Source organism: Heliconius melpomene, chromosome 16 (assembly GCF_056956725.1).
Source record: "Heliconius melpomene rosina isolate 202511_hmr_F chromosome 16, ASM5695672v1, whole genome shotgun sequence".
NCBI lineage: Eukaryota > Metazoa > Arthropoda > Insecta > Lepidoptera > Nymphalidae > Heliconius > Heliconius melpomene.
The window spans coordinates 11,753,756-11,780,664 of record NC_140404.1 but is presented as its reverse complement, the minus strand read 5'-3'; the positions used below and the strand labels follow the sequence as shown (position 1 = coordinate 11,780,664).

At 33.7% G+C, this 26,909-nt stretch overlaps 1 protein-coding gene across 16 annotated transcripts in view; it reads left to right on the top strand.

Moving 5' to 3' along the window:
- The window catches only part of Klc (kinesin light chain), a 63,406-nt gene that overhangs the window by 16,205 nt on the left and 20,292 nt on the right, over positions 1-26,909 (top strand). For 11 of the 16 annotated variants that reach the window (XM_085199667.1, XM_085199664.1, XM_085199666.1 and 8 more), the window contains one exon: positions 22,437-22,650. In XM_085199667.1, coding sequence (XP_085055793.1) covers positions 22,462-22,650 — 189 coding nt within the window. In that variant the 5' untranslated portion in view covers positions 22,437-22,461. Of the gene's footprint in view, positions 1-24; positions 229-4,703; positions 4,859-5,861; positions 6,025-22,436; positions 22,651-26,909 lie in introns of those variants that run through there. The other 5 variants (XM_085199654.1, XM_085199652.1, XM_085199655.1 and 2 more) reach the window with 5 other exon arrangements.

Here is a 26,909-nt window from a genome sequence, read left to right as displayed (position 1 = left end):
CATCGAGCCGAACCACGCCAGTACGCACTCGTCGCCACTGTGGAGCGGACGTGTCGAGCGCGCTCCTCCGAGCCGGTATTAAAATAACGCTCTTTATTATAAAATACGCGTCCATTTTACCGTCCTTAAGCTCTCTATTACTGTGAAGAGCTGTAGTGTTTAAATGGTTTTTATAAATATTTCTGTCTGAATAAGCCGTGCCAGTCCTCACCGGGTGTGTAGCGTTGGGTGGGTTAATTAAATGTTTTCTATTAGTATTAATGGCTGTCGATACGTTGATCGTGATAATTCTTATCGGTCAGTCACGCTTTGGGGCATATCGTGATTATAAATAGTTGTTTATTATTGATTGCCAAAAGACGTTTGCTACGTTTTTACCTTTGCCTCTGAAGGTCTTTACGTTTACAGTTCGCGTGTTTGCTGCGGATCCTTTGTTTGTTTATTCCGCTGGTAACTTAGTTTATACTATACTAGTCCTTACCTGGCTTCGCCCGCGTGATCGTATATAAATAACTAAGAGTTTTGTATGACTCATGATATATTCTTGGTGCTTCTGGTTACTCTTAGCGCAGGTAGTGTGGAATAAACGTCCAAATGATAAACGCAATGATTAGCCTATAGCTTTGCTCGATAAATGGATTATGCAACGAGTCTTAGTATATTAGTATAAAAAAGATTTTTAAGTCTACAATATATTTTGATATAGTTAAATCACTATGAACACGCTTTTACCTCTAAATATTCGTCTAATGTCTACGTCAATTAGCATGCTTATAACGCTCCGATTATTTTCTAACGTAGCAATTATAATTTCATTCTACTTTATTCCAGTAAATTAAGGGAAAACTTCTATACATAATATTTAAATAGGGCTGTTTAACGCCTTTATTAAAGTAGATGTACAAGTTGTTTTAGTTATTTTTTTGCTTGGAGATATTATAGAAACTTTACATTTTGTACGATATACATAAATTGATAGTATAAAACATTTAAGTAAACAAACATGTGTGTAGTTTTTAAGTCTGATTTGTTCATTAAAATTCTTCAACTACCAGTGTGGTGTGTGTAATATAAAACGTCCACTTTGTCCCCAAATATAAAAAATATAAATCTATTTCCAAGACTATTGGTGTTTGCAGCCTCTCCTATCTTCCTGTACTTCTACGTCCATTAGACATTAATAGTGACTATTTTTTAGCTTCACGCCGTATCCTGCAAATAGCATTGAAGGCGGTGGAACTTGAAGTCCTAGCGTTAACTTCTTTTCGTTAACGACTTTTCGTCGAACTTTAGTTTGGTTCAGGCATTGCGTGTTGAGTGGTGGAAATGATAAGCCACAAATTACTTTCGCAATAGTATTTACTTTAGTTAAGAAAAGTGCGTTTTTTTTCCTCATCCTACATTCCTCAAACATATTCTTGCTATCTATTTTACTAACGTACACTATATTGTAAATGCTCTCGTTATTAATATCTACCTCATTCCAGTTTCTTATTGCATTACAATCTACTCTCACGACATGGTCAGAATGCAATAATTGCAAAGAAATTTCTGTTTATAACTAGTAAACTACTATATTCTGTTATCAACGTTTTTTGCATCTTTTATTAACTTTTTTGCTCTGTATAGCGTTCCGCTTTAATAAAAAAAACCACTTTTCAAATCAGGATTGCAATCATCTCGGCGTCGTATTTCCATCGTACGTTTAAAAATTGGTTTCCTGATGGATATGCATGATTGGAGTCAAAAGCGTTTTTTTATCAGTTTCTGTTTTAGTTTATTCATAACTTTTTGTGTGTTGGAATTTAAGCACATTTATTTCATAACTAGGTTTTACCAAATGGAACTAACTAAGAGATATAACACAAAAATAAATTCTTAATTAGAATCAGTAGTTTCCGAGATGCTTTCAACCAAACAAACTCTACCTCTATAATAATAATATTAGTACCTACAGTAGTATACATTAGTATCAAGACTCTCAAAGAAATTACAAATCGGTAATGAACACTTAACAAATAAGTGTCCACTTAACGAAATTGTAATTTAGAGATAATAAAAAGTAATCGCTGTTCGACTCTTAATGTGAATTGTCCGAGATATTTAATGGTTTGCACTCGTCTGTGTCCACGGTCGGTGCCATTTCGTCCCGAGCTGGTAACGAGATAACTGTCTTGTATTCTTGATGCTCTACTTCTTGTTTAACAGTTTGTTAATGATGCATAATGGACAATTAAGAATTTAAGATGTATTCAGAGGCCGCCGTGGCGATTCCTTATAGTAGGGGCGGCGAAGAGGGGACTTTGTGGAGTCATTCGAGCGCATCAGATTAAGATACTGGGGATTCCTTGTACTCGGTTACGTACTTCCACCAAATATTAGCTTCATATGTATAGCCGCGCGTCTAGGATAAAGGATCAGATTAGTAAAAAAAAATTGATCATCGGACATTCTCGAGCGCATCAGATTAAGGTAGGGTAAGTTAGTTACATGCTAAATCGTGTATATTCCACTAATCTGACAATTTGAGAGTGACGTAAAGAAGGGGGAGGGCTCCAAAGTTGTAAAAAAAAAAAGTTATCTGGACATTCTCGAGCGCGGCTAATTTTTTTTTTATTTTGGAGGGAATCATTCAAGGATTACGAAAAATATATAATCTGACAAATTCCGCAAGCCGAAGTAATAGAAATTGATCGATAAAGTTCGATGTACCTAAGAATTGCATATATTCCTCTCACCGTATTTCTATTCCTATCTCCCTCTTTCTTTTTTTTATTAGTCCCTAACTCATCAATAAAGAAGATAATTTAAAAAAATACTTAAAAAAGTATTTTTTTTTGTAGTTTTTTTTCATAAATACAAGTATTCTATTTCAAACATACATTCTTTTAGTTACATTCTATTTCTTGAGCTTTTCTATTGATTACGTTCAATGAATAAAAAAATTGAGGCCAGTCGTGGCGCAGCGGTACAGAGTGTGACTGTAAAACCGACTGGTTGTGGGTTCAATCTCCATTCCAGGAGATGAAATATTTATTGAAATTTATATTTCCATTTCTTCGCTCTGGTGTCGAGGCAAAACAGTGACGTTAAGTGCTGCTACTCAACACTCAATGCCTTCAAAATTTGGCAGAAAGTGGGGAATAGAGTGTCTTAACCTTAGGTTCCCTCTGCCTACCCTGCTGTGTACGGGATACAACGTAAAGCTGACTTGTTTCTTGTATTGGCTTAAATAAATGTTAATAATTGTCAGATTAAGCAAGTCCCTTCAGATAATCGTCTGATTTTCAGATATCATGTCTAGGGCATGAAGATGAACCATATATATCTTAATCTGACGCGCTCGAGTATTTCAAGATGACGAATTTTTTTTGCATTTTCAAACAACGATTACGAGCTTGCGTCACATCCAAATCGTCAGATTATTACATAAGAGCTTTTTTTTAGGTTCACTTAACACCCCCTTAGAAAATCTGACGCGCTCGACAATATTATTTTTTTTGCCATTTTTAACTCTTACGCACGACCACCTCCACTATGGAAACTGTCAGATTAACATATTTTCATGCTTAAGAAGACGTAGGCAATTGATGATACCAATATCTGACACGCTCGAGTATGTCCATGGAACAGTTTTTTTTTACATTTTTGAAAATCTATAGCCCCTCAACCCACCGGTCAAACGAAATTTTTTATATGACATCTTTTTCTTGTTATCATCTAAGCTTCGCAACCCAATAGGTCTCAATGACGTTCGAGTGACTCCACAGTTTGCTGCTTCGCCTCCCTAACTATTACTTTTGTCTCTGGTACTACATTTGGTAGGTACGATATAGTGCGTATGTACTACGTACTCCACATCTCGCCCGAATTCGAGACGTGTTAAATGTAGCTATGTACTACCAGCATGGAAATGAAAATAATACATTCCACAGCCATCACGTTTATGCTGTCCCATCATGGCACAATGGCCTTATTAAGTTTTATTGTTTGATTGGAAATGAAATGAGCTTCACTTTCAGCGACATACGAATCGATATTTTTTTTAAAAGGAGTAAATACAAAGAATTGTAAGGTAAAACAGTCTGCTTTTAATTCGTATCTAATAATCGTCTACATGGGCCACGGTTGTAGCGTGACCCGGGCCCGATCGTGTTTTTATTCAGATATGGATTTTGTTTACTACTATATTTTGCTGAAATGTATGTTAAAATCAAATATAACTTACTTCAATGTTTATTTGATTGGCTGAAATTTAAAACTTCACAGTGTTTTTGCATGGCGGTACAAACCTAATGTTAAGACACTCCGTTCCCCACTTTCCTAGGTGGAGTCACATAACTCAACACACAATCTCTCCTTTCGAGAGATTGTGTGTTGAGTTATGAATCTCAACGCCGTGCATTCCAAAAATATTAACAAATTATAGTATTTTTTTAACACTTTTCTTAATAACAAGGATTTTTTTAAATGAAAAGACAATTGTGTTTTGTTGATTCATAATTAAATTACTTCACAATTTGCAAAGTTCGCCGAGCAAACCTTATACACTCTATTAGTTCTATTAAGGAAAGTAGCGCCATCTTAGACGTGCGTAATCTAATTAGACCAATCTGGAGCTTCGTCTGAAACCTTTTCACGTGAACACATCGCCACGTCTCACATGTGCCTCAACACGTTGAATATTATAACTACTTTGTAATATATTCATATATAATTTCGTATAGGCCATTAGTAATTTTTTATGTGTCGGTTTGTTACACGCAATTTATTGGATTTGGGCGGAATACAAAAATATACAGGATACGTGTAAGTGAAGCTGAAAAATAAATGTTACAGATATCTCTCATTTTGTGAGGTAAGCAACGAACCGCTTGAAAGATCATTTTGAACATCATTTCCTGAAGTGATGCCTGTGGACTGATAACTTTTTAATACGGTTTATCATTGACGGACAAAGCACAATCCATAATGATAGACCTAGAATGTTGAGATTCGATATGTAGGTGGAGGTCAGAGTGTAAGAGAGCGATGAGAGAGGATATATCGAAATTCCTGGGCGCAGTCGCGGGCAGGTTGCTAGTTTATAATATAACACATAATGTCTAACCAAAGACCTTGAAACACTAATAATGTTTGCGAACCAACATCTGTCGTTACAATCGCGAAGGCGAAATAAAACAAAAACAAACACACGCCTCTCATAACAGCAGACAATGATCCAAAGGGATCAACGACACCACCGCGGCGTTGCGTAGGAGTCGTTCGGTCTATTTTAATTTCGATCGTACTTCTGTCCCATTTCCACGCCCAGGAATATCCGCAGTTCCACTTGTTTCTGGTGGTATTGTGCAATTATTGGCAACTCCTCGGCTTTTCTGGGGGGCTGTGCCAAAAAATACACGTGCTGGAGCTGAAGATTGAAACTGATTTCGTTTTTTATATTCTTTTGCTATGTTTTTAAATTCTGCGTCATTTTGTTTTTTTAGTTTCATTATAATATATTATTGTGCTAGTTTGTGGGGAATTTAGATTAGTGATGATTTGTTATAGGCCTTGTTATTACCGATTACTGAAAATTATTCACTTGAATCTATTTTTAATTTTGTGATATCTAATTTTATAGCATTTTAAATTGTTTTTTTAAATTCGAAGATGCAATATTTTTTATAAGATGATGTCTAATTGTGTTTTAACTCTTCCATACTTTCACTTTCTATTGAAAGAATATAATAAGAATATACTATTAAGCAAATCTATTTTCTACACTTGTCACGATCAACGTATCAACAACTTCAATGTATTAGATGTTTATAATGACCCAAGTGTTCAAGTGCAGAACTGGGTATGTAACTTAATTCCGGTTTTGCAGGTGCCAGTGTGTAAATTAGAAACTATTTTTATATAAGTTTTTACATATAGTGTGTTTGATAAGTGCATATATCGTGTTAGTGCAGTGTGATGGATAGTGATTATTAGGACGCCATCACGTATAATGTCGAAAACTTTAAACGCCTACAGAATGTAAGTATATTATAGTAGATATGTTAAAAATAGCTTTAAAGTAGCCAAAATGAACCTAGTCTTAACACTTATTATAGTGTTAAGACAGTCCCTCCACCAGGTTCAGCCAGCCAGGATCTAACCCATACTCATCACGGTCAGACGCTGTTCATCATTTTAGTGATGCCAGTTTGTTTTTATGCTCAGTAGATATAGGCATTAAATTTAAAGAGATAATTCAGTTGTTTCCTTCTAATATAACTTGCAACTAAAACAATAGTGGCTTCTACTCGTAAAGTGTTCCGAAGGACATCGTCGACGATCCATTTGTCGCCCTTTGTCCTCGCACCGTCCTTGAACTTTGAAGCTTTTTGAAGTTGAGCGTTGAGCAAGCTTTCGTCCTTTAACGGTGTAATGAGTGTTGTTATACGACTGACCTATTTTGTGTTTTCAACCGTTTAAATGTATGAAATGTGTTGTGTTACGTCATTTCTTTATTTTTTTATATGTATGCCTTTAAATTGGATAAAAAATAAATTAAAAAAAGTGAAGATTATTTTCTTATTATATAACAGTAGTTTAAATATTTGTTTACCATGAGGAGATGAAAAGAAGCAATGAAAAGTAGAAAATAAATACATTCCCTCAGTGTGAATTTGATTTCTTTTTTTATTTTAAATAGATATTAATTTTAAAAAATAGCTGAGTATATCCAGTACTAGCGGCCCGCTCGCGGTTTCACCCGCGTGAACTATGTTATTAATTTCTGTCTCCATGGCTACGTCCTAGTGACGTCTATGCAAAATTTGAGACTCCTAACATTTAGTAACGAATGACAAAGACAAATGTCATTAGTAACGAAGTTTCATACAAACTTTCAACCCCCAAAACAACCCCTTAGAAGTCGAATATTACAAATTCCCGTCTTAGCGAGCACCTACGTCCTATAACTAATTCCTATACAAAATTTGAGATTCCTAGCACATGTAGTTTCTGAGATTTCGTGATGAGTGAGTGACCTTTCGATTTTATATATATAGATAAAGACACTACGTAATCCAGATTGTACCTAATTTTCGGGACACTGCGTGTTGATTAGCTGAACTCAACGCCGCGCTTAGAGTTAATTAATGATGAATGACGGAATTATACTTTAGTACTGTACAAATATTAGATTTACTTTTTGTAAATGGATGACATATTTTTGTTTTGTTTTATATTTCAAGTTTGTTTGCGTAAAATGTTCTAGTATCTCGTTAGTGGGTTTTTTTATATAAAAAAAATGTTTAAAAGAAAATTGCGAGAGGAAGAGTCTAGACGCAAAAATTATGACGGACAGATGAAACGTTGTTCTCTTAACCGTAGAAATTAATGAATGATCTACAGATATGTAGTATATCTATCTGGTATGTTTTTTAATTATAACCTTTTTATTATAACTGGGGTGATATTTTATGTTTTACTTATAATATTGTAAAAATAGTGTTTTTTTTTAATTAAAAAAAGTACATTTGTACTTTTTCTAAAACCATAATATTTATGTACTTTTGTGTAAAATACTACCCTGTTTATAGTCAGAGTCATGTCTATCAGTTCCTAATTTAGATTCGCGTTATCATATCTTTATAACAAAAATTTGACAACTATTTCTGCTATATTTCATTAAAGGAAGAAGTAATAAAGAAAGTAGAAGTTATACATTTAGATTTCTAGTTTATCTTAAAAAATATTGTGAGACTAACGACGAATATTTTTCTTAGCTTGACGACGTATCCCGCACATAGCAAGTTAGGCGGAGGGAACCTGGGAACCTTAAGTTAAGGCATTTTCATGTTCTCCAATATCCACCAAATTGTGGAGGCAATGTGTGTTAATTGGCGGAACTCAACGCCAGAGCGAGGAGAACGAAATTTGACTAACAATATAATTCCAAATAATTTCTTTCTCGACTTAAAAATGTTATGTCCTATCTACGTCTTTTAATGGCAAATAACACAGTAGTCTCCACTACTTCATAAATTAGTAAAAGTTTTACATAAATAAATTAGAAAAGAGCCCTTTATGCATTGAAATATACTGCGCCCCCAGTTTTGTCTAGACGCATCGATTGCCACGCTTTGTCCACTATAGTGAAGCTATAATTGGATTAGTATTTGCTCTTGTTTTTTTTTATGATTATTTTGGCAGATTTAGATGCGCGAAAGTTTTAACTTGGCTTGGCTTTCAACTAAGGTTATTTATTCCTTACTTATGTGTTCGTGAACATCGTTTTATAGTTTCAATATTCAAGTTTCTTTGTTTTGTAGAGTTTCACGCTTTTTCCTGGGTTTTAGGGTTACGTAGATTGCAATGTTATATTTACCGAATAGTAATTTTGCTATTATACTGGTTTTATTTTAGAAGAAACATAACTTACATTACAGCTTAAATTAAAACATAATTGCGTTTATAACTCATTTGTAAATGTGTTAATAAACTTGTGTTTAATAACAATGTGATCCACAGTCACGCATTCTACTGTCTACAACAAAGACAGTAATATCGTCATCAAACATTCCATTTCCGTTCACTAAGAGAATGACAAAGCCGATTAAAAAAAATAAGACTTCGTTGTATCCATATACACCTATTAGCAGGATTCTCCAATTAAATGGCGGAACTTAACGCTGCGCTTTGCCTATTACCAGAGCAAGAAAATGAAAAATTCATTCCTCCCTAGTCGGAATGGAACCCACGATAGCCTCAATAACTTCAATATGTATGATCCAAATGCATGGCATGTCTCAAATGTAATAGCAAAAACAATATTTCACACAAAATACATTTCATAAAAATAATGGTAGCACTTTTAAGAGTAAAAGAAAATAGTATAAAATAGAAAATGCAATATAACACGTCGTTACATTATACCAGTATGAAATACAGACCGGTCGCATCGGGCGCGTTGCCAGGACCTCCCTGGTGCAGGATATTCTTTAAATCGCCCTTTTTGTGTTCGCCGCTTAGAATTTATATAGGAAAGTGGAAAATTTATTGTGTCTGCTCCACTCCTTTTGTAGTGTTTGGTTTTTTTAAAGTTCTATTTCCGCTAACGATAGAACAAATATTTTAGAAAATATTGGAGTGTAAATATTTGAGATCAGTCGTGGTGCAGAGCCACAGGTGTTTATAAATGCGACAGGTGGTGAATGATGAAATGAAATATTTATTATTGTCATTTCAAGGAAATTAAATGATTCCCAGGTTCCCTCTGCCGATGATAGCCGAATGGGTATCCGCGTGATACGGTGTGAAAGTAAAAAATAGTCGTATTGGGACTAGAACCCGCTACGGTTCTTTAAATAATGTTTAGCATATTCTCTTATCTTAATAAGATTCTACGCTTTTGTTGTTATTATTTCACAGTTATTTTATCATTGACAGGTAAGCACATGAGGTAGTCGATTCGATTGTCTGATCTAATTTGGCCGATTGAAAGTCTTCAACATCTTTTTACTTTTGATATCAATTGATACAGTTCTTATTTTACGCATGTTTGTTCTATATCTAACCAGATATCGCACATAGTAGGGTAGAGGGAACATAGGGACCTAGTGACAAGGTACTCCGTTCCCAATTAAGATTCTTCGTTCCTTCACTTATATAAAAATATTTTTTAAATGTAAACATTGTTTCAAGTAGGTAATTGGTGAGCAAACCAACCATGGCTTTTGTAGTCAGATTTTGTAATTTCATGACAAAAAGGTAACTTTTACTGTATACGCTGTGGTTTTATTTGTTCTGTAGAGCAGGCTTAGTCAGGCTTAGGGGGTTGGCGCCCTTGGTCGCCATGGCAACGGGATACTTTATGCGCCCCGCGTCGTTCATTACCTCTCCTCTCTGTAAGTGGAGGGGTCCCGCAAGGTTATGTTCTTTGTTAGGGCATTGGTACCTATGAAAGTTACAAGTATTTAATTTTTTATGCTGAAATTATTTTAGTCATTTTCTGAATATTTTTTTTTTTCTTATTTTTATTGCTCTTTTCCATCAATTTTATCTAGAAAAGTTGCAGAATTATGCAGAAATATCTACCTTTACATTTTTCTGAATTTAAACTTATGGTTCTAGCTGAAGCTGAACGCAGTTGGTAAATTAAGATTAATTTCGCCACACACGACTATTTTATACTGACTTGCTTAATATGAGTCGTAAAATACAAGGTTGACTCATCTCTACAACCCCTCGGCTTTCCCAATTTCCATTATTAGTTTTCCGTTCATTGGAAATTTCATAAGAAAAATGTAAGCTACGGTATCGCTACGTATAAGAGCGCCTTGGGAGCGAATTAGTTTCAGGCCGTTGAATAAGATTTATTCAAATAAAATTAATTTGAGATGAAAATTACCTTTGTGCGGATGAAAAAACTTTGAAAGTAAAACAAAATATTAATATTAAATGTGCATTTTTTATTAGTTTTACGCCGTATCCCGTATATAGCAATGTAGGTAGAGAGGACCTGGGAACCTACTATTAAGACACTCCGTTCCTATTAAGGCAATTCGGCTGGGGGCATTGCAAGTTAAGTGGCGGAACTCAACGTTGCGTCATCGCTCAAGTCTCGAATATTGCTATAGTTTTTTTAAATAAATTTTTAAATAATATTGGACTGGACAAAAAAGACATCCCAGTATACAAAATTTGTACTGGAATCAAATCGCAACAGTCAGAGTAGAAGGAGAAGAAACTCATGAAATCAGCATCGAAAGAGGAGTTCGACAGGGATGTATTTTATCGCCTACTCTTTTTAACATCTACTCGGAAAGGATTATGACCGAAGCTCTCGAAGATTTATCATATGGTGTCAAAATCAACGGATACCGCATTAATAACTTGAGATATGCTGATGACACAGTCCTAATAGCTTCATCAGCGGCCGAACTACAAGAAATGGTAAATCGAGTTAACGAAAGCAGCGTCGAGGCGGGTCTCAAGATTAATGTCACTAAAACGAAATTCCTGACTATCTCCACTAAAGGTAACCCTCACTATACCTTATTTGTGGCAGGCCAAAGAGTCGAACAGGTGGATAAATTTAAATATCTAGGAACATGGTTAACACAGAAGTGGGACAGCGAAGTAGAAATTAAAACTCGTATTGAAATTGCCCGGAGTTCTTTTGAGAAGATGAAAAAGGTACTCTGTAACAAAAACATCAAAATCCCACTACGTGTACGTATGCTTCAAAACTACGTGTGGCCTATAGTTCTATACGGATGCGAGTCTTGGACTATTAGAGAAGATCTTAGAAAACGTATAGAAGCCTTTGAAATGTGGGCATATAGACGCGTTCTCAGGATTTCTTGGATAGATAAAATATCTAATGACGAAGTACTACGCCAAGTTGACCAAAAACGTAAGCTTTTGCAAACCGTTAAACAGCGTAAAGTTGCATATCTAGGACATGTATGTAGACATGATCGATACAAACTTCTGCAAACTATAATAATGGGAAAAGTTTCTGGGAAAAAGAAAACCGGCGGTAGAAGAAAGTCATGGCTAAGGAACATCAAAGAATGGACTGGAATTAAAAACGCCGTAGATTTAATTCATTTGGCTAGGGACAGGACCAAGTATGCGAAGTTGACTGCCAACCTTCACTAGTTGGAGAGGCACTTTAAGAAGAAGAAGATAGTTTTTTTAGAAAATACCTAGAGTTGAAATATATAGTAGACTGGACGCCGCTCCTTATAAAAATAAAAGAAATAGCTTTGGCCTTAAACGAAGACTAAAATTAAGAAATTTATTTTTGCGAGCCATTCCTTTGTTTTAATCAAGAAAATATTTAATTCTAAGATAAGAGGCTCTTTTAAATATTTTCACTGAAATTATCTCGAACTATGGTTGCGAATTCTTTTCTTCTATAAATACTTTTGAAAAAAAAAACGTATTATAAAATTATAAACAACGAAAATTTTAGCGAGCAGTATCATTACATCTATATATATAAAAGGACTTGTCCTCACTGACTGAGGTAAGACGCACGCACAGCCGTAACCGCTGATGGTAGAAACGTTAAATTTGGACTAAAGTTTACTTTCGTAATCTGGACATCCACTAAGAAGGGATTTTGAAAAATTTTAACCCTAAAGGGGTGAAACAGGGGTTCAAAGTTTGTATGTAAAATTTGAAATTTATATTTTTAAAAGTATTTAATTGAACACGTGTTTCATGGTTTTCTAGAATTCTCCCCCTAAGGGTGCAAATAAGGGGTTGAAAGTTTGTATGGAAAAATCGTTAAATCGCCACCGATTTTTAAAAAATTTGAAATTTAGACTCTTAAAAACATTTCCTTGAACATATGTTTCATGGGTTATTAGAATTCACCCTTAAATACGCAAGCGAAGCTGCGCGCGTCCGCTAGTTTATGTATATTTTCTAAAAAAAAAATTTATTTTTACTTGTGAAACACTTTAAAAATGTTAACTAAGCTACCTAAAATTATTGCAAGTAATATTCAATTAACTATAATTATATCAAACATATTGACATTCTTGTCATATTAATATGTTTATTCATACAAGGTCTCTTCGAGGTGAAAAATGCCATTGTCCTTAAAAGTTGCCAGTATGCAGATGCTTTTTCCGTATACGGGCATATCTTAGTACTAAAATATTTTCTCTAGTTATTCTATGTATTTATATGCCAGGTGATAATTCCTTTTTTGAACGTTAAGTGTTTTGACGACTTTTTATAAACATTTAATTGCAGCTTAATTAATAAATTATTGTGAGGAAGTTTGAGCGAATTTAACAAAAAACTTGTTTTTTTTATATTGATACATATGGTATTGTCTCTAAGGTTATCTATATTAAATGAGGGTCGCGTCTTCGGCTTCCGCGTAAAGTTAATATCTTGAATAATCATATAATTGTTATATTCCTTAATCCTTGTCGATAACCACCAAGGTCATATCATACTAACAGATTTTAGGAACCTGCTCTAAGGCTTTTTTTATTTATTTCTAGATTTACAATAATAACAGTATTACATTTTAGTTGAATAGTATATATAAAAAAATGGCAAGAAAATCGCTTGAATGTAGTGGTTTGAACCATGGATATCTTACTAAGAATTGCTTTGTAAAGTTTTGTTCTTATAATTTTTTTACATTTTATTTTACCAAAATTTTATAGAAAGGGAGAAAAAATCTATTAAAAAAAACTTAGGTACATAGGTGAAAAACATAGTAAAAGTTTTCATGTAGTACCTACGAGTACAATTTACACTTGTATCACATACTTATATTTAACAACCGCAGTTGTTAGCTATAGTCTTCACTTTGAAACATTGTTAATGTAGTAAAATATAAAGAATTAAGATTTAAGAGATTTTATAACATTTTTTAATATTGTTTTAGGCAACCATTAAATTAGTAACTTCTTCAGGGTTTAGCAACTGAACGAATCTTGTAAGATTATCATATCTGTCAGTTAGTAATATGTATGTCACTGTCATATTAAAGTATAAAAGATATTAAATATCATAGGCACGCCTCAAGAATGTTTACTAGTAACGTAATAGATAAAGCTGCGTAGCGCACATCACGTCGACCTCGACGAATTGGTTCGCGTTTCGTAAACCAGTGTCTTACGCACTCCTAGTCGACTATAGTTGGAGATAACATTTTTATAGTTTATTTGAAACTAGTTTTTACCTCCAACTTCGCCTACATACGAAGACTGAAATTGTTTAGAACACAAGACAGATAAGTGCCCAATGTAAATTCAAAGGTTTACATCATTACAGCTTATAAGGAAGACTTTCCTAGATTAATTAATTATTTAATATAAAAATATTTTTTTTTAGTTCCTGAGATTATCGAGTTTTACCCAACAAACTCTTCAATGTTGTATTATTAGTTTTGATAGGTATAGCAATGTAGATATTTCATCATGTTCGCCATATGTGGTGCAATGCGAAAGTAATAAAGTATCTGGAGCACCCTGGGGGATTTTTGAAGCTTTATTTCGTATTCGTTTCGGCGTCCCTTCAAGAATATTGGGTTGTGGTTTAAGAATATCAATATTGGTAAAGCAATTGATAAAGCAAAGACACTTAATTAAGTTATCTTTGCCCATGTGAGAGATTATGGGAGATACATAGGTAAAGTCAGACAAAAAATACATGTTAGTAATTTTAGGCCAATTGGGGATTTAAATTCTTTTCATTTCTCCGATCTGACAAAAACAAACTTCTACCACTCAATGCACAATGTATCAAGTTCAACACTAAATTGAGAAGTGGAGTGTTGACAATAGATTCTCTCTGTCATGCTTAAAAAACATGAAGCTGCAAAATAAATGTAATATGTATAGAAAAGCTTATGCTCAGGGATCTCATGAAAGTTCGCGAACTGGGTGAAGGAAGAACACGTAAAGACCCTCTTTTATTACCCCCGGGAGAAAATTCTGCGGGTTTAGTTTTGAACGAGAAATTTTACAAACGAATTCTACATTGCAACTTTATTTAATATTAAAATATTGTTGAAAGCTTTGTATAAGCATTTAGTTACTGCTGTATTGCTGTACTGCACGCTGTATCCCACATATAGCAGGGTGGGCAGAGGAAATATAAGAAATTAGTGTTGAGTCACTTCGTTGTCCGTTCGCTCCGTTCGGAGGAAATTATTTAATATTTTTAAAACTATCATAACAACTGACCAAGTTCTTAGTTACAAAGACGGTTCAAATATCTTCTATAAAAGCATTAAATGTACGGCTTCAGTATAATTACGTTTGGTTCATAATTACATTTGGCTACTTAGAAATAAATCTCATTTCCTAAGATTATTTTATTTAATACGGGTTGATGACATCAACACTCTAAATACGAAAAATATATTTATATGTATATTAAGTTTCGTCATTCAACACAGCTTTCCATCTGAGTTCGGAAAGCAGATAATTTAGTGTCTTAACACTATGTTCTTTTTTTACTCCGATGGCAAGCATAGATATGTGGGATGCAGGTTGAACCTATATTTCATTGTCGTAGATACATTTTCCTGGTTGTTTTTGGAAGATATTTTGTGATAATTGCTGGTTTAAAGTGTAAACAGTGTATGTATATTTGATTTGGTTTTTGTCAAAAAATAAGGAAAACACATATAATACCTAGACATTAGGGGAGAGCGGGGCCAAAAGTTCCGATTTTTTTTTAACCTCAAATATTGCTACGAATACTTGATTTCAGTATTTATACAATATAATCAAAATCAACTTACATATCTAGACTTGCAATTAAAACAGTAATTTGGGGTATTCTTTGTAAGACTTTTTTGTTATGAATTTTTTTATGACTGAAGTCGGAAAGTAACAACTTACCCCGAGTTGGGGCAAGTTGTTAACAGACCGGGGTAAATTGTTACCATATTTTTTAAAGCTGTTATTTGCAAAATAAAAAACAGTAAATAATCGAACAAAGCCTGTTTATTTAAGGATTAACCAACAGTATCATTAATAATCACCAGACGCAAAAGCAAATCTTTTTTAACCGACTTCTGTAAGAAAAGGAGATTATCAATTCGACTGTTTCTTTTTTTTATGTATGTTACTTCATAACTTTTGATTAGGTGAACCGATTTTGATGATTTTTTTTTATTTGAAAGGTAGTGCTTCCCATGTGGGAACTAATTTTTATTTGGTCTATTTTTGACAATGGTATCTATGAGAAAATCACATAAGTATTAAATTTGTATTGGTACGTGTGCGACAAAATGACGAATGACTCAATATCATGCCAACCGATTCTAATGATTCTTTTCTTATTTGAAAGGATACACTTCAAGGATAGTTTGATGAAAGTTTGGTTAGGTTCTGATTATAAAATCCGGTCAAAATTGAGAAAAATTGTTTTTATTTTGGTAAATATTAATTATACTAGAATAGTTACAAGGGAAAAATTTGTTAAAATTATTGTCAGAAGTAAGATTCCTCATCGTTGCATTTCTTTTCAACCAACCTCATAAAAGAAGTTTTCATTTTCAACCGACTTCAAAAAAGGGAGAGGTTCCCAATTGGCCCGAATATTTTTTATGTATTTTCTTGTTAATATACCAAAATGTTCCACAAAAATAATACCTAATTGAGTCAAGTTTTACATATCACAACAGATGCCACTCGTTACCAACCACTACCACCACAACCAACACTCGTTTAAGAAATATCCTTTTAAGGTTACTTATCACTTAAAATCGTAAAAAGAATTAATTTTGAACGAAAAAAACCGAACCGAAAAACAACGGAACTAAAAAGTAAAAGATAATTTTACATAAAATAAAACTTATTTTGATTTTGTTAAACCAAAATAATAAACAAAAATTTTATACCTTTAGGTTTTCGCACTTAATATGTATATGTAATTCGTTGGTAACAGTTTTTATCTTATTCCTGCAATCTTTGAAAAATACACCCGCTGCTTTTTGCATCAACTCATATGACACATAACCTCGAGTTGATTTCCGAGCATAAGTCCGCATGTTACTAAATTACATTATTTTTTAGTATGAAAAATTACAATATTTACATCCCATTATTGGTACAAATGAATTGAGTCAAGTTTTACATATCACAACAGATGCCACTCGTTACCAACCACTACCACCACAACCAACACTCGTTTAAGAAATATCCTTTTAAGGTTACTTATCACTTAAAATCGTAAAAAGAATTAATTTTGAACGAAAAAAACCGAACCGAAAAACAACGGAACTAAAAAGTAAAAGATAATTTTACATAAAATAAAACTTATTTTGATTTTGTTAAACCAAAATAATAAACAAAAATTTTATACCTTTAGGTTTTCGCACTTAATATGTATATGTAATTCGTTGGTAACAGTTTTTATCTTATTCCTGCAATCTTTGAAAAATACACCCGCTGCTTTTTGCATCAACTCATATGACACATAACCTCGAGTTGATTTCCGAGCATAAGTCCGCATGTTACTAAATTACATTATTTTTTAGTATGAAAAATTACAATATTTACATCCCATTATTGGTACAAATGAATTGGCGAAAGTTTTTCGTCACAACAACAGGTCACAACATGCCCCAAAAAAAGGGAACATCCAGCCCCAAAAACACGTGTTGAAAAAAAATTAAATATAAATAAGATATAGAAAACATAAATAATTTACAAATAGTGTTCCGAAATAGTAGGTAATATAATGTAAAAAAAAACACTAACATACTCGAGGCTAATCGTTAAAATTTGTGAGATAGACCAAAAATATGAAATGCAAAAATATTTACAATCGTGCACCAACGACACCCGTGTGCTATTCCATTGGTTTCGGATGCCACTGGATTGTTCAATATGCTGGCCATGGGTGCGCTATCACATTGCATTTCAGTATATGTTTACTAAATATTCCTATCACTTTTCTCCGCGAAATTATTTCCATCGGAACAACTTACCTCGGTAACTTTTAGCCCCGCTCTCCCCTACTCAATATCTAAAAATTATTACACTGACAATTATTATACCTATGTCATATTATAATATTATACAGTGGGGAACAGAGTGTCTTAACAATTGTTTAATTTTATTATACAACTACTAGATGACTGTTTTGAGGAGTTATGACGTTTTTTTTTGCAGTCAATTTAGTAAGTTTTCATATTTATTACCTGATGCCCCACATATACGTGTACTGCTAATAGTACCAACATTAACTCTCGTTTTCATTCATATATCGGATACTGGTGACGCAACTACTTTGTTGATTTTACAATAAGCTATGGAAAAGTCACGCATTAACGCTAACAAATAGCTTATATAATGCTAGTATGCTATTATATTTGTCACGAAAGTTAGAACGTATATATTATATATAATGTAACGAGGCGCTGCGGGAGTTCCGCAGTACCTCCAGAATTTTGCGGGAATTGGGGGAAAAAAATCAACTTCACGCTGTATCCCGCACACAACAGGATAGGCAGAGGGAACCTGGTGTTAAGATACTCTGTTCCCCATGGAATGGAATGGAAGTGTCTTAATAGAAATGGATTGTCTTATGGGTTTCCAGAATCCCTATGTCTACACCGCTATGTGCGGTATAGAGAGTAAAGTTTAAAAAAAAATAAACTGTGCCAACATAAAAATGTAAACCCGCACCTCATGCTTATAATAAAATCAGTGTAAAAATAGAATTTCAATAATGTTATAAAAATATAAACATCAAAACGCACTAAAAACTTCATTTAATTCTTATTCATCATCTTATTCTTCTTATTCTAAACTTCAATAATACTTTTTCTAAAAAATAAGAAACACAAAAGTCCTTGACATTGAAACATGAATAATAGAATACATGACACAGTGCTATTCTGGTTGCTTATCTAATCAGCTGTAATAGCGCGCTATAAGTTTATACGCAACTAGGTTATGGGGAAGTTAGATATTGAGACGTAAAAGGCAGTGTTGGGAACGTGAGGGAACGTCGCAGGAAACGCCATCGTATGCAAATCACGACAATTTAGATATGGGTCAACGGTCCTAGCGTTTGTTTAGTATATTAATCATATTGAATCAGCAGGTTGATTGTTGTTTCGGGAAGTGTAGTTTATAACTTGCGGAGTAAGCAGAATGTGTTTTATAGCATTTTAAATAAATCAATTAATCCATACCTATATTATAAATTCGAAAGTAACTCTGTCTGTCTGTCTGTCTGTCTTTTACGCAATCAGGGCCAAACCGCTAATTTAATTATGATAAAATACTCATATAGAGATACTTGAGGGTCCCGGGATGAACATAGGATACTTTTTTTTTTCTCATAATTGTAATATTTTCGATTTATATCAATATATTAAAATAATTAATTTGACAAGCAATTTATTCCGCCATCTTAATAACAATCGTCGCTACGCGTTGCTAAGCAACGGCTTGCAAAGTTTGTTGTTTTAAAAAAGGTCACCCAAAATGAGTTTGCTTAATACATACATGGCGCGCGCCGATGTAGATTTGTATACATTAACAAAAATTATATGATTTCTCTATAGTTTGATATTCATCCTTATGAAATAAATATAATAGTCACTTTTAGCATTTCATCTTGATGGAAATTATAGTTTACTGTATAAAATTCTAATAAATAATTAGGATGTCACTGATTCCAAATGACATAGCCTACGGGCGGCATAGTATGACCGACGCGAACGGGCAGATGACTTTGATGATTTTATAAATTATTATATATTTTCGAATTACTGTTAATTTTTATGTAATTATTTGCTGCTTATAATTAATTTATCTCAGTTAGGTTATCCATACCGATGCACCACCACATCTATATCTATACTGATTTATACAAATAAAATATCGTAATTTTAATCATTTGGGATTTTATTTAATATTGTTCGCAAAAAATAATAATTATTTAATATAGAAAAATGTTTAGTACGCGCGCACGGCATGCTTTAGTTACTTTTACTTCTTTTGTTTGTTCATTTCGGTTACTCAGATATTTTTTTCTAATAATAAATCTCCACTTATTATTATTTTTTAACTTATTTTAATTATTTATATTTTCGCGGGCGTAGCCGCGTCCGGGCCCACTAGTTTAAATATATATTTATGCTGTGTATAGTCGGTTTTTTTTAAGTTTACGCTGCATTCTACGTAACTGTAGCAAAAAGTCGTAAAGAAAATAGTGTCAATCCACTCCGTTAGCTATGTACCATCTATTTTTTAATTCTGATTCATTACTAACTGAGGGACGGACGCCACGTCTTAATAAAGATTCATAGAAAAAAAAAATCACTCTTATATTTCATTTAAACCAATTTACTAAATACAAGGAAGGAAGATATTAAAGAAAACAGGGTTGTTATCTTAATTACGAACAATTTTTATTACAATTTATTTATAGAATGTAAGTAAATTAATAAATTACCAATAAAAGAGAGTATTCGGAAGTATCAATCCGTAGCCCCGTGGTTTCCGGCAGTACCTAACGAATGTTAACCGTTTCGTCCCACGGCCCGACCCACCACGCCGCGCCCGCTTTCCTTTTGCAATCCTTCCTATCGATTATTATGATATACCGGTGATTCATTTTTTTACTAGCTATACGATATTATATGAGTAAATAATATTTTACATTGATTTATTCTCTTAGAATAAATAAATACTAAACATATATTATTATATGTTTTTGTTGGTTTTCATACTTTATATTATAACTAGCGGACCCGGACGCGGCTACGCCTGCTTGAAATATAAGAATATAATTTCTATAGAAATATAATTTAAATCTAGATGAAATGCTAAAAGTGACTATTATATTTATTTTCATAAAGATGAATACCAAAATGACGCGGTAACGAACGCGGTCGCGTAGCGACGACGGTAACATGGCAGAATAAATTGCATGTCAAATTAGAAATTATTTTAATTTATTAGTACATATGTGTAATGTAATATTATATAGCCTATAGCACTTCTGAAGAATGCAGCTTTCATACAAAACAAAAACAAAGTAAATCGATCCAGTAGATCCAGAGATCTTAGCGTTCAAACAAACAAACAAACTCTTCCGCTTTATTATATTAAGTATAGATTGCTTAGCTACAACATTGACGTTACTTAGTATTAATAAAGAAGTACCTACAATTGTATGTCGTGATATAAGTACAAGATAATAAACAAAACATACATTGTATATGGTACCTATTCATGATGTTGCATTTCACTTATTTTAAACGTGTCGTAATTTGTGAAAATACTGTAAACGAAGATGTCTTTCTAGAAGTTATAAAAAAATCCGAAATCTAGATTCTTTTGTCATTACCTGGCTAATAATAGCAGGGTAAGCAGAGGTAACCTAGCGTTAAGACACTCCATTCTAATTAAGTAAGACATTTCCATTTCCGACATTTCGCTGAATTCTCGAGACATTGCGTGTTGAGTAGCGGAACTTAACGCAGCACTTTGCCTCGTTATTGGAGCTAGTAAATAAAAGTGTTATATACATATTTCCCCGAGTTGGAATCAAACTCACAACCGTTTATTTGTTTGTTTGGATTTATTTTGGTATGAATTATTATTCTTTTCCGTATATTAATATTGCAAAGTGCAGTTGAGTTTCGGCACTCAACACACTGTCTTGAATTGAAAAAGGAGATAAGAGTGACCTGACATTAGGTTCATTGCTAAACTAACCTTCTATAAATATCTATAAAATTTACGTAATAGTTGCTATTAAAAAAATATTTACTGAAACCAATATTCAATAAAAATAATAGTTTTTCCAATTAAAATAAAAACTTACAACGTGAATATGATTTATATTGGTTGTTAATTATTATTTTATTACGCTATTGCAACGGTTGTTAGATTTAATGTTGTTTGTATTTATGCTTTTTTTTATTAAGCTTCCAAATAAAAAAAAGAAAACTTAAAAAAGTGTTTAAAAGTAATTATAACAAACTGAATTTTACCTTTATATTATTTTTTTTTTCAGCTTCACGCTGTTTCCCGCATACAGCAGGGTAGGCAGAGGGAACCTAGTGTTAAGACTTCTATTAAGATTTTTTTATAGATAACATAATAAAATAATTAAAAAAACTAAATATTAATTAAGTAAAATATTTAAAAAATTGTATTTAGAATTTTAGCAAGAATATACATTTTAAGGTTAAGGGAAACTGGTATATTTTTTACACTGAAAGTACAGTATTTCCAATATATGCTGGTAACACTAGATATTTGTTATTGCCATGAGATATGTTCACTTGATAAGTATCGTTTTTCTCGTCCAAGGCTCATCTCACGGTCGGTTACTGATTAAACGTTTACTGTTTGTTCTTGTTGTTGACATGTAGGTACCTCCTTATTATTAAGTCACTTCATTCTGTCGATAGAAATACTAGCGAAGAAAAAAAAAGGAAATATAAAAATTATTGGATTTTTTAACGATTAATGATGAGATTTCAATGAATAATTATTTTTTATTTACAATTGTGTGACATAAAATTGTAATTTATGTTTGCATTTTCAATATTTGTAGCACCACCGATATACGTACTATTGGAGGGTAGGGTATATATATTAAGAAATTAGAGTAGGTACGTTAGATCTTTACAAGTTTCTCGGTGTCTATTCTATAACAAAGAGTTACATGATTTTTCTTGCAACATCAAGCAAGTAGCTCATGCTGTAGGTTTTCCAAAAATAGCAGGATAGGTTGACAAAATGAATTCTTAACACACTCTGTATTCAATATTCAGGGTTTGATATTTTGCACGATGAATGGAAGAACATAAAGCCGCAGTTAAGTCAACCAGAGCGGAAAATGGAACCCACTACAATAACAGCAATAACCTATTTTATAAAAAGAAAAACATTAAAGCCTCATATAATATTAACAGTAATTAACATTGTCCACAGAAAGAAGATCGAATCCCTAGGCAGGATGACGGCGATGACGCAGGAGGAGATGGTAGCAGGCGCGCGCACGGTGGCCGCGGGGCTCGAGGCCCTGAGGGCGGAGCATGCCCAGCTGTTAGCTGGTCTGGCAACCAACACAGAACATGAGCATGAGAAGGTGGCCCTGGTCAGGAAGGGCATTGATGCTATCGAACTAGGATTGGGTGAAGCGCAGGTTAGTTGTAATTTTGCAGCTTTGTAGATATTTAGGATTTAGTTAGAGAAAATGTTTTTAACGTTGGAAGTATAAATGGCGAAATAGTTTTAGGAAGAGCTGGTCAAATTTATTTTGCAGCTGTTTATTGCAAATTACATATTAAAATTTCAATCTAAACTAATTTGTAAACTAAAGTCGTGCCCAGGCCAAATCTAACATAATTATATTACTATTAACATACATATTTTGATATCTCATTCAGTAAATACCAGTACCAATATAATCAATCTGACTGATATCTATATTTAAACTGCATAGGGCCGGCGGTGCATCCATAATGCATACCTAGCAGGTACCTGCAGCCTACAGCCCGTCGACTGCATTGATCGTTCCGCAAATAGATAAACATTAGACTAATAAATGTTCGTAAAATCTCATTCGATATTAATTATAGAAATGCACGCAGAATATGGACTTGTAATTTATCGTTTTATGGTTTATTATCTAGGGTTGTCATTGTACTTTGGATTGTTTTTTGAACGCATATAGCGTAAGCAGAGGGAGCGTAGAATCCTAGTGGTAAGACACTCCGATCCCCATTAAGACACTTCCGTTCCGTTCCGTTTCGTAGCCGTATTCTGAAAGCATTGTGTGTTGAGTGAGAAAATATTAAATATTTCCTTTTTTTCGAGTGGGAATCGAACCCACAACCTGTCGCGCTTACGCCCGACTCACGCTTGTGTCTATGCTCCAAGAGAAGCTTAAAAGTAACATAATTTTTATTTACTATAATATATCAAAATATCACCGACAAGACAGCCCTATATTTGCGCAAAGCGACGCAGACACTTTAAATTCCTGTCTATAAATAATGCACACTAGTTATTGAAATGCACATCTGTGTATGTCGGTACATATATGCAAAAATGTATGTCTTTAATTAACGGTTCAAACTTCTTTGTTTTCGGTTAAATAAGTCATGTAAATTTAAAAATAAAAAAATAAAACAAATAATATTTAATCTGTAGTAACTTATTTATCTCTTTCATACATACATTTGTACGTTAAGCACAGCGTATCACACCGTTTAGAAGGTTGTGAGTTCGATTCTCACTCGGAAGAATGACGTATTTTTGTTTCCTCGCTCTCGCGGCATTTAACTTGGCACTCAATCATAAAATAATATAAAGATATAATAATAATATAAATATTATGCTATCACCAATACAATTTTCGTATATCAATTTCATAATAGCATACCAATTGTAATCGTATTGCTTAACTGATATTAGTAGATACGTATAAGATTGCAGAACAACTCGTACGGTAAAAACAAACGTGACAGTATGCGGTCAGTGAATCGGATATCTATTTGAATAACTATCGCTTTATTTGGACAATTTGGATTGTATTATTATGATTTGAATTTTATAAATATTGATATTACATTCAAATATTGACATATGGATATAATTGAGAAAAGTCTTATTTAAAGAAAAAAAAATGTATTAGAGTTTGTCATTCATCTGTAGTATCTATAATGAGTGAAAAACAGAATAATTGAAAAATGCAATTTTTCAATTATTGAAAAATGTAAATTTATACTCTATGAATCACTTCAAAAGTAACACTGAAATCATTATCCTTGACCCAATTTCGAATCAAATCTAAGAAATAAAATAAACAAAGATAAATTAAATAAAAATAATAGTTTCATACACATTTTATGCGTATGAAATACACATAAAAATATGCTATCCTTCATTAGACAGTATGAATGCAAGTAATGAATGGTAGTTATAAGAGAAACTCGTTCAGTGCGCCATTTCCTGGGGCTTTTCAATTCGTTTCATGGTGAGACGTGCCCTATATTTTTTCTATGGTATAAGGACGCCCTTAAGACATCTTCACTTTAAGGGTTACATGCAATACAACATAGGGATGAGAAAGTGATTTTTTATGACATACCATGGTTTTATGTTGTAATAGAGTAGGCTAAAATTTAATATAATGAGTTTACGCCCTTATAGTCGTCGACTTCCTCATAGGCAGCCACATAGTGCTTGCACTTCTTCAGGGACAGAGTACCCTCTTCCCTACCCAACCGGTGTCGCTGTAAAAGCCAATAGGGCTAACAGCATTAACCTCGTGTTCGAAAAAAAAATAATAATGAGTTTACATAAAAAGATAAGCTCAAAGCCAAATGTCAAAGTCCTCCCTAGATTACATTTTTAGATACGCTCACGATAACGTAGTTAATACGTCGGTACTGTATTTATTGATTGTGGGTTTTAATCCCGTTGAGGTAAATTTTGTATTTCCAAATAGTTCTTAGTATTTTTCTTCTGAAATTAATTATGAGTTATCATGACATATAGTATATTCTAAGTGGCCATACTTGAGCCGCAAGTAGTGTGAGTTATGTCAGGTTACCAGAAACGATCTCAGGGAGAGAGAGTTCTCCCTCCACCGCAAAAATATTATTTCAATTCGGATCAATATTTTCTGAGAGCGAAAAATATACTGCCTTTTTTTTAGTAATAATAAAATTCAATAAAATCTCGGTATTTCTTGTTTTGAAATTAAACAAAAAACCTCACAGTGTTAAACAAGATTTTTTTTTATAGGACAATAGGAAAATAGGTCTCGGTACTCATATAGAGTATAAAACGAACGTTGTTGCTGCATCTGTCCCAATTAAAGTCGTTGCTCCATTTGCTTCTAACCCAGATCGTGGTTTTTATTTGTTTTTTTATTATTATTTAGAATAAATTTATTTATTGACTTTTTATTTGTGCTAAAACATGTACACTATACTCACATAATTAGCTAATATGTTTTTAATGGTAGTTTAAAGCTTATTGTCGTCTCTTAGTGAGGCTGTAACTTAAATTAAAATATTAAGGGAAACCTATTTTCGAAAGTAAATAAAAATGTAAAAATATATTAGTTTATTAATTAATTTTGTTTAGTTCAATAAAACGATGTTGGATAACGTTTCTGAATGGAACGGGAGTAAATATGATATGGGAGAGTTATTTATTACTTAGTCACAATTCTCGTATAAAACTTTAACTGAGCGAATGTCGAACCATTACAAAAATATATTAAAACTTTACCTTTATAGCTATTAACTAAATAACAAAAATCGTATTAAATTCCAAATTTTTCTACTATCAAGATAAATAAATTCCATTGTGGAGTATAATCGCGGTACAAATCTGTTTCTAGAGCCCTAGATTAGCGCGCACAAAGCCTTACATGTGCCGGGGGTCATTCAACTAAATAGTTGGTTCAACTATCGATCCAATAGTCGGGAGTAAAATGCTGCAGTATATATACGTCGGTAAGGCTGCTGAGCCGTATGAACGTGTTCACGGGGGTTTTGGGCACGGTCTTCGCAATGCAGAGGGAGAAAACATTCTGAGAACCTGTATTGCGTCTGATCTGGCCGTCGTGAATACGTTCTTCCAAAAGAATTCTCAGCACCTTATCACGTATAAGAGCGGGTCCCACTCAACTCAAATAGACTACTTATTGACCAGACGGTGTCATATGGGCAGGGTAACTAACTGTAAGGTCATTCCAGGCGAAAGCCTAACGGCCCAACATCGTCTTCTTGTCATGGACTTTAACGTCACTCCGAAGAAGAAAGTAGCCGAGAAACGTAGGCCTCGGATCAAGTGGTGGTTGCTGAATGGACCGATGCAGACCGACTTCCTGGCAGAGGTGAAAAGTCACGATATTTCGACTAACACCGAGACTGCTCAGGATGCTTGGGATCGGGCTCAGTCGGCAATCATTGCGGCGGGCAGGCGAGTTCTTGGCCTTTCTAGGGGAGGACGTGTCATCGACAGGGAGACATGGTGGTGGAATGACGAGGTGCAGGAGGTTACTCGTGAAAAGAAGGCTGCCTTTAAGAAGTGGCAGGAATCCAACTCTCCTGAAGACAGACTGGAGTACACAGTAGCTAAACGTGCCAGTAAAAGAGCTGTAGCCAGAGCCCGCAGTGAGAGTTTGTCACCATTGTATGATAAACTTGAAACTGTGGAGGGGCAGAAGCTCATTTACAAACTGGCACGTTCCCGGGATAAAGTGACGCAAGATATCGCAAAATGTCTTTGCGTCAAAGATTCCCAGGGCACGCTGCTCTGTAATCATGACTCTGTGAAGGAGAGGTGGAGAAGCTACTTCCAGGAGTTGCTGAATACTCAGCACCCATGCAGTCTTCATCACGACCCACCGCCTAACCTCGGACTTATTGCCCCAATAACCCT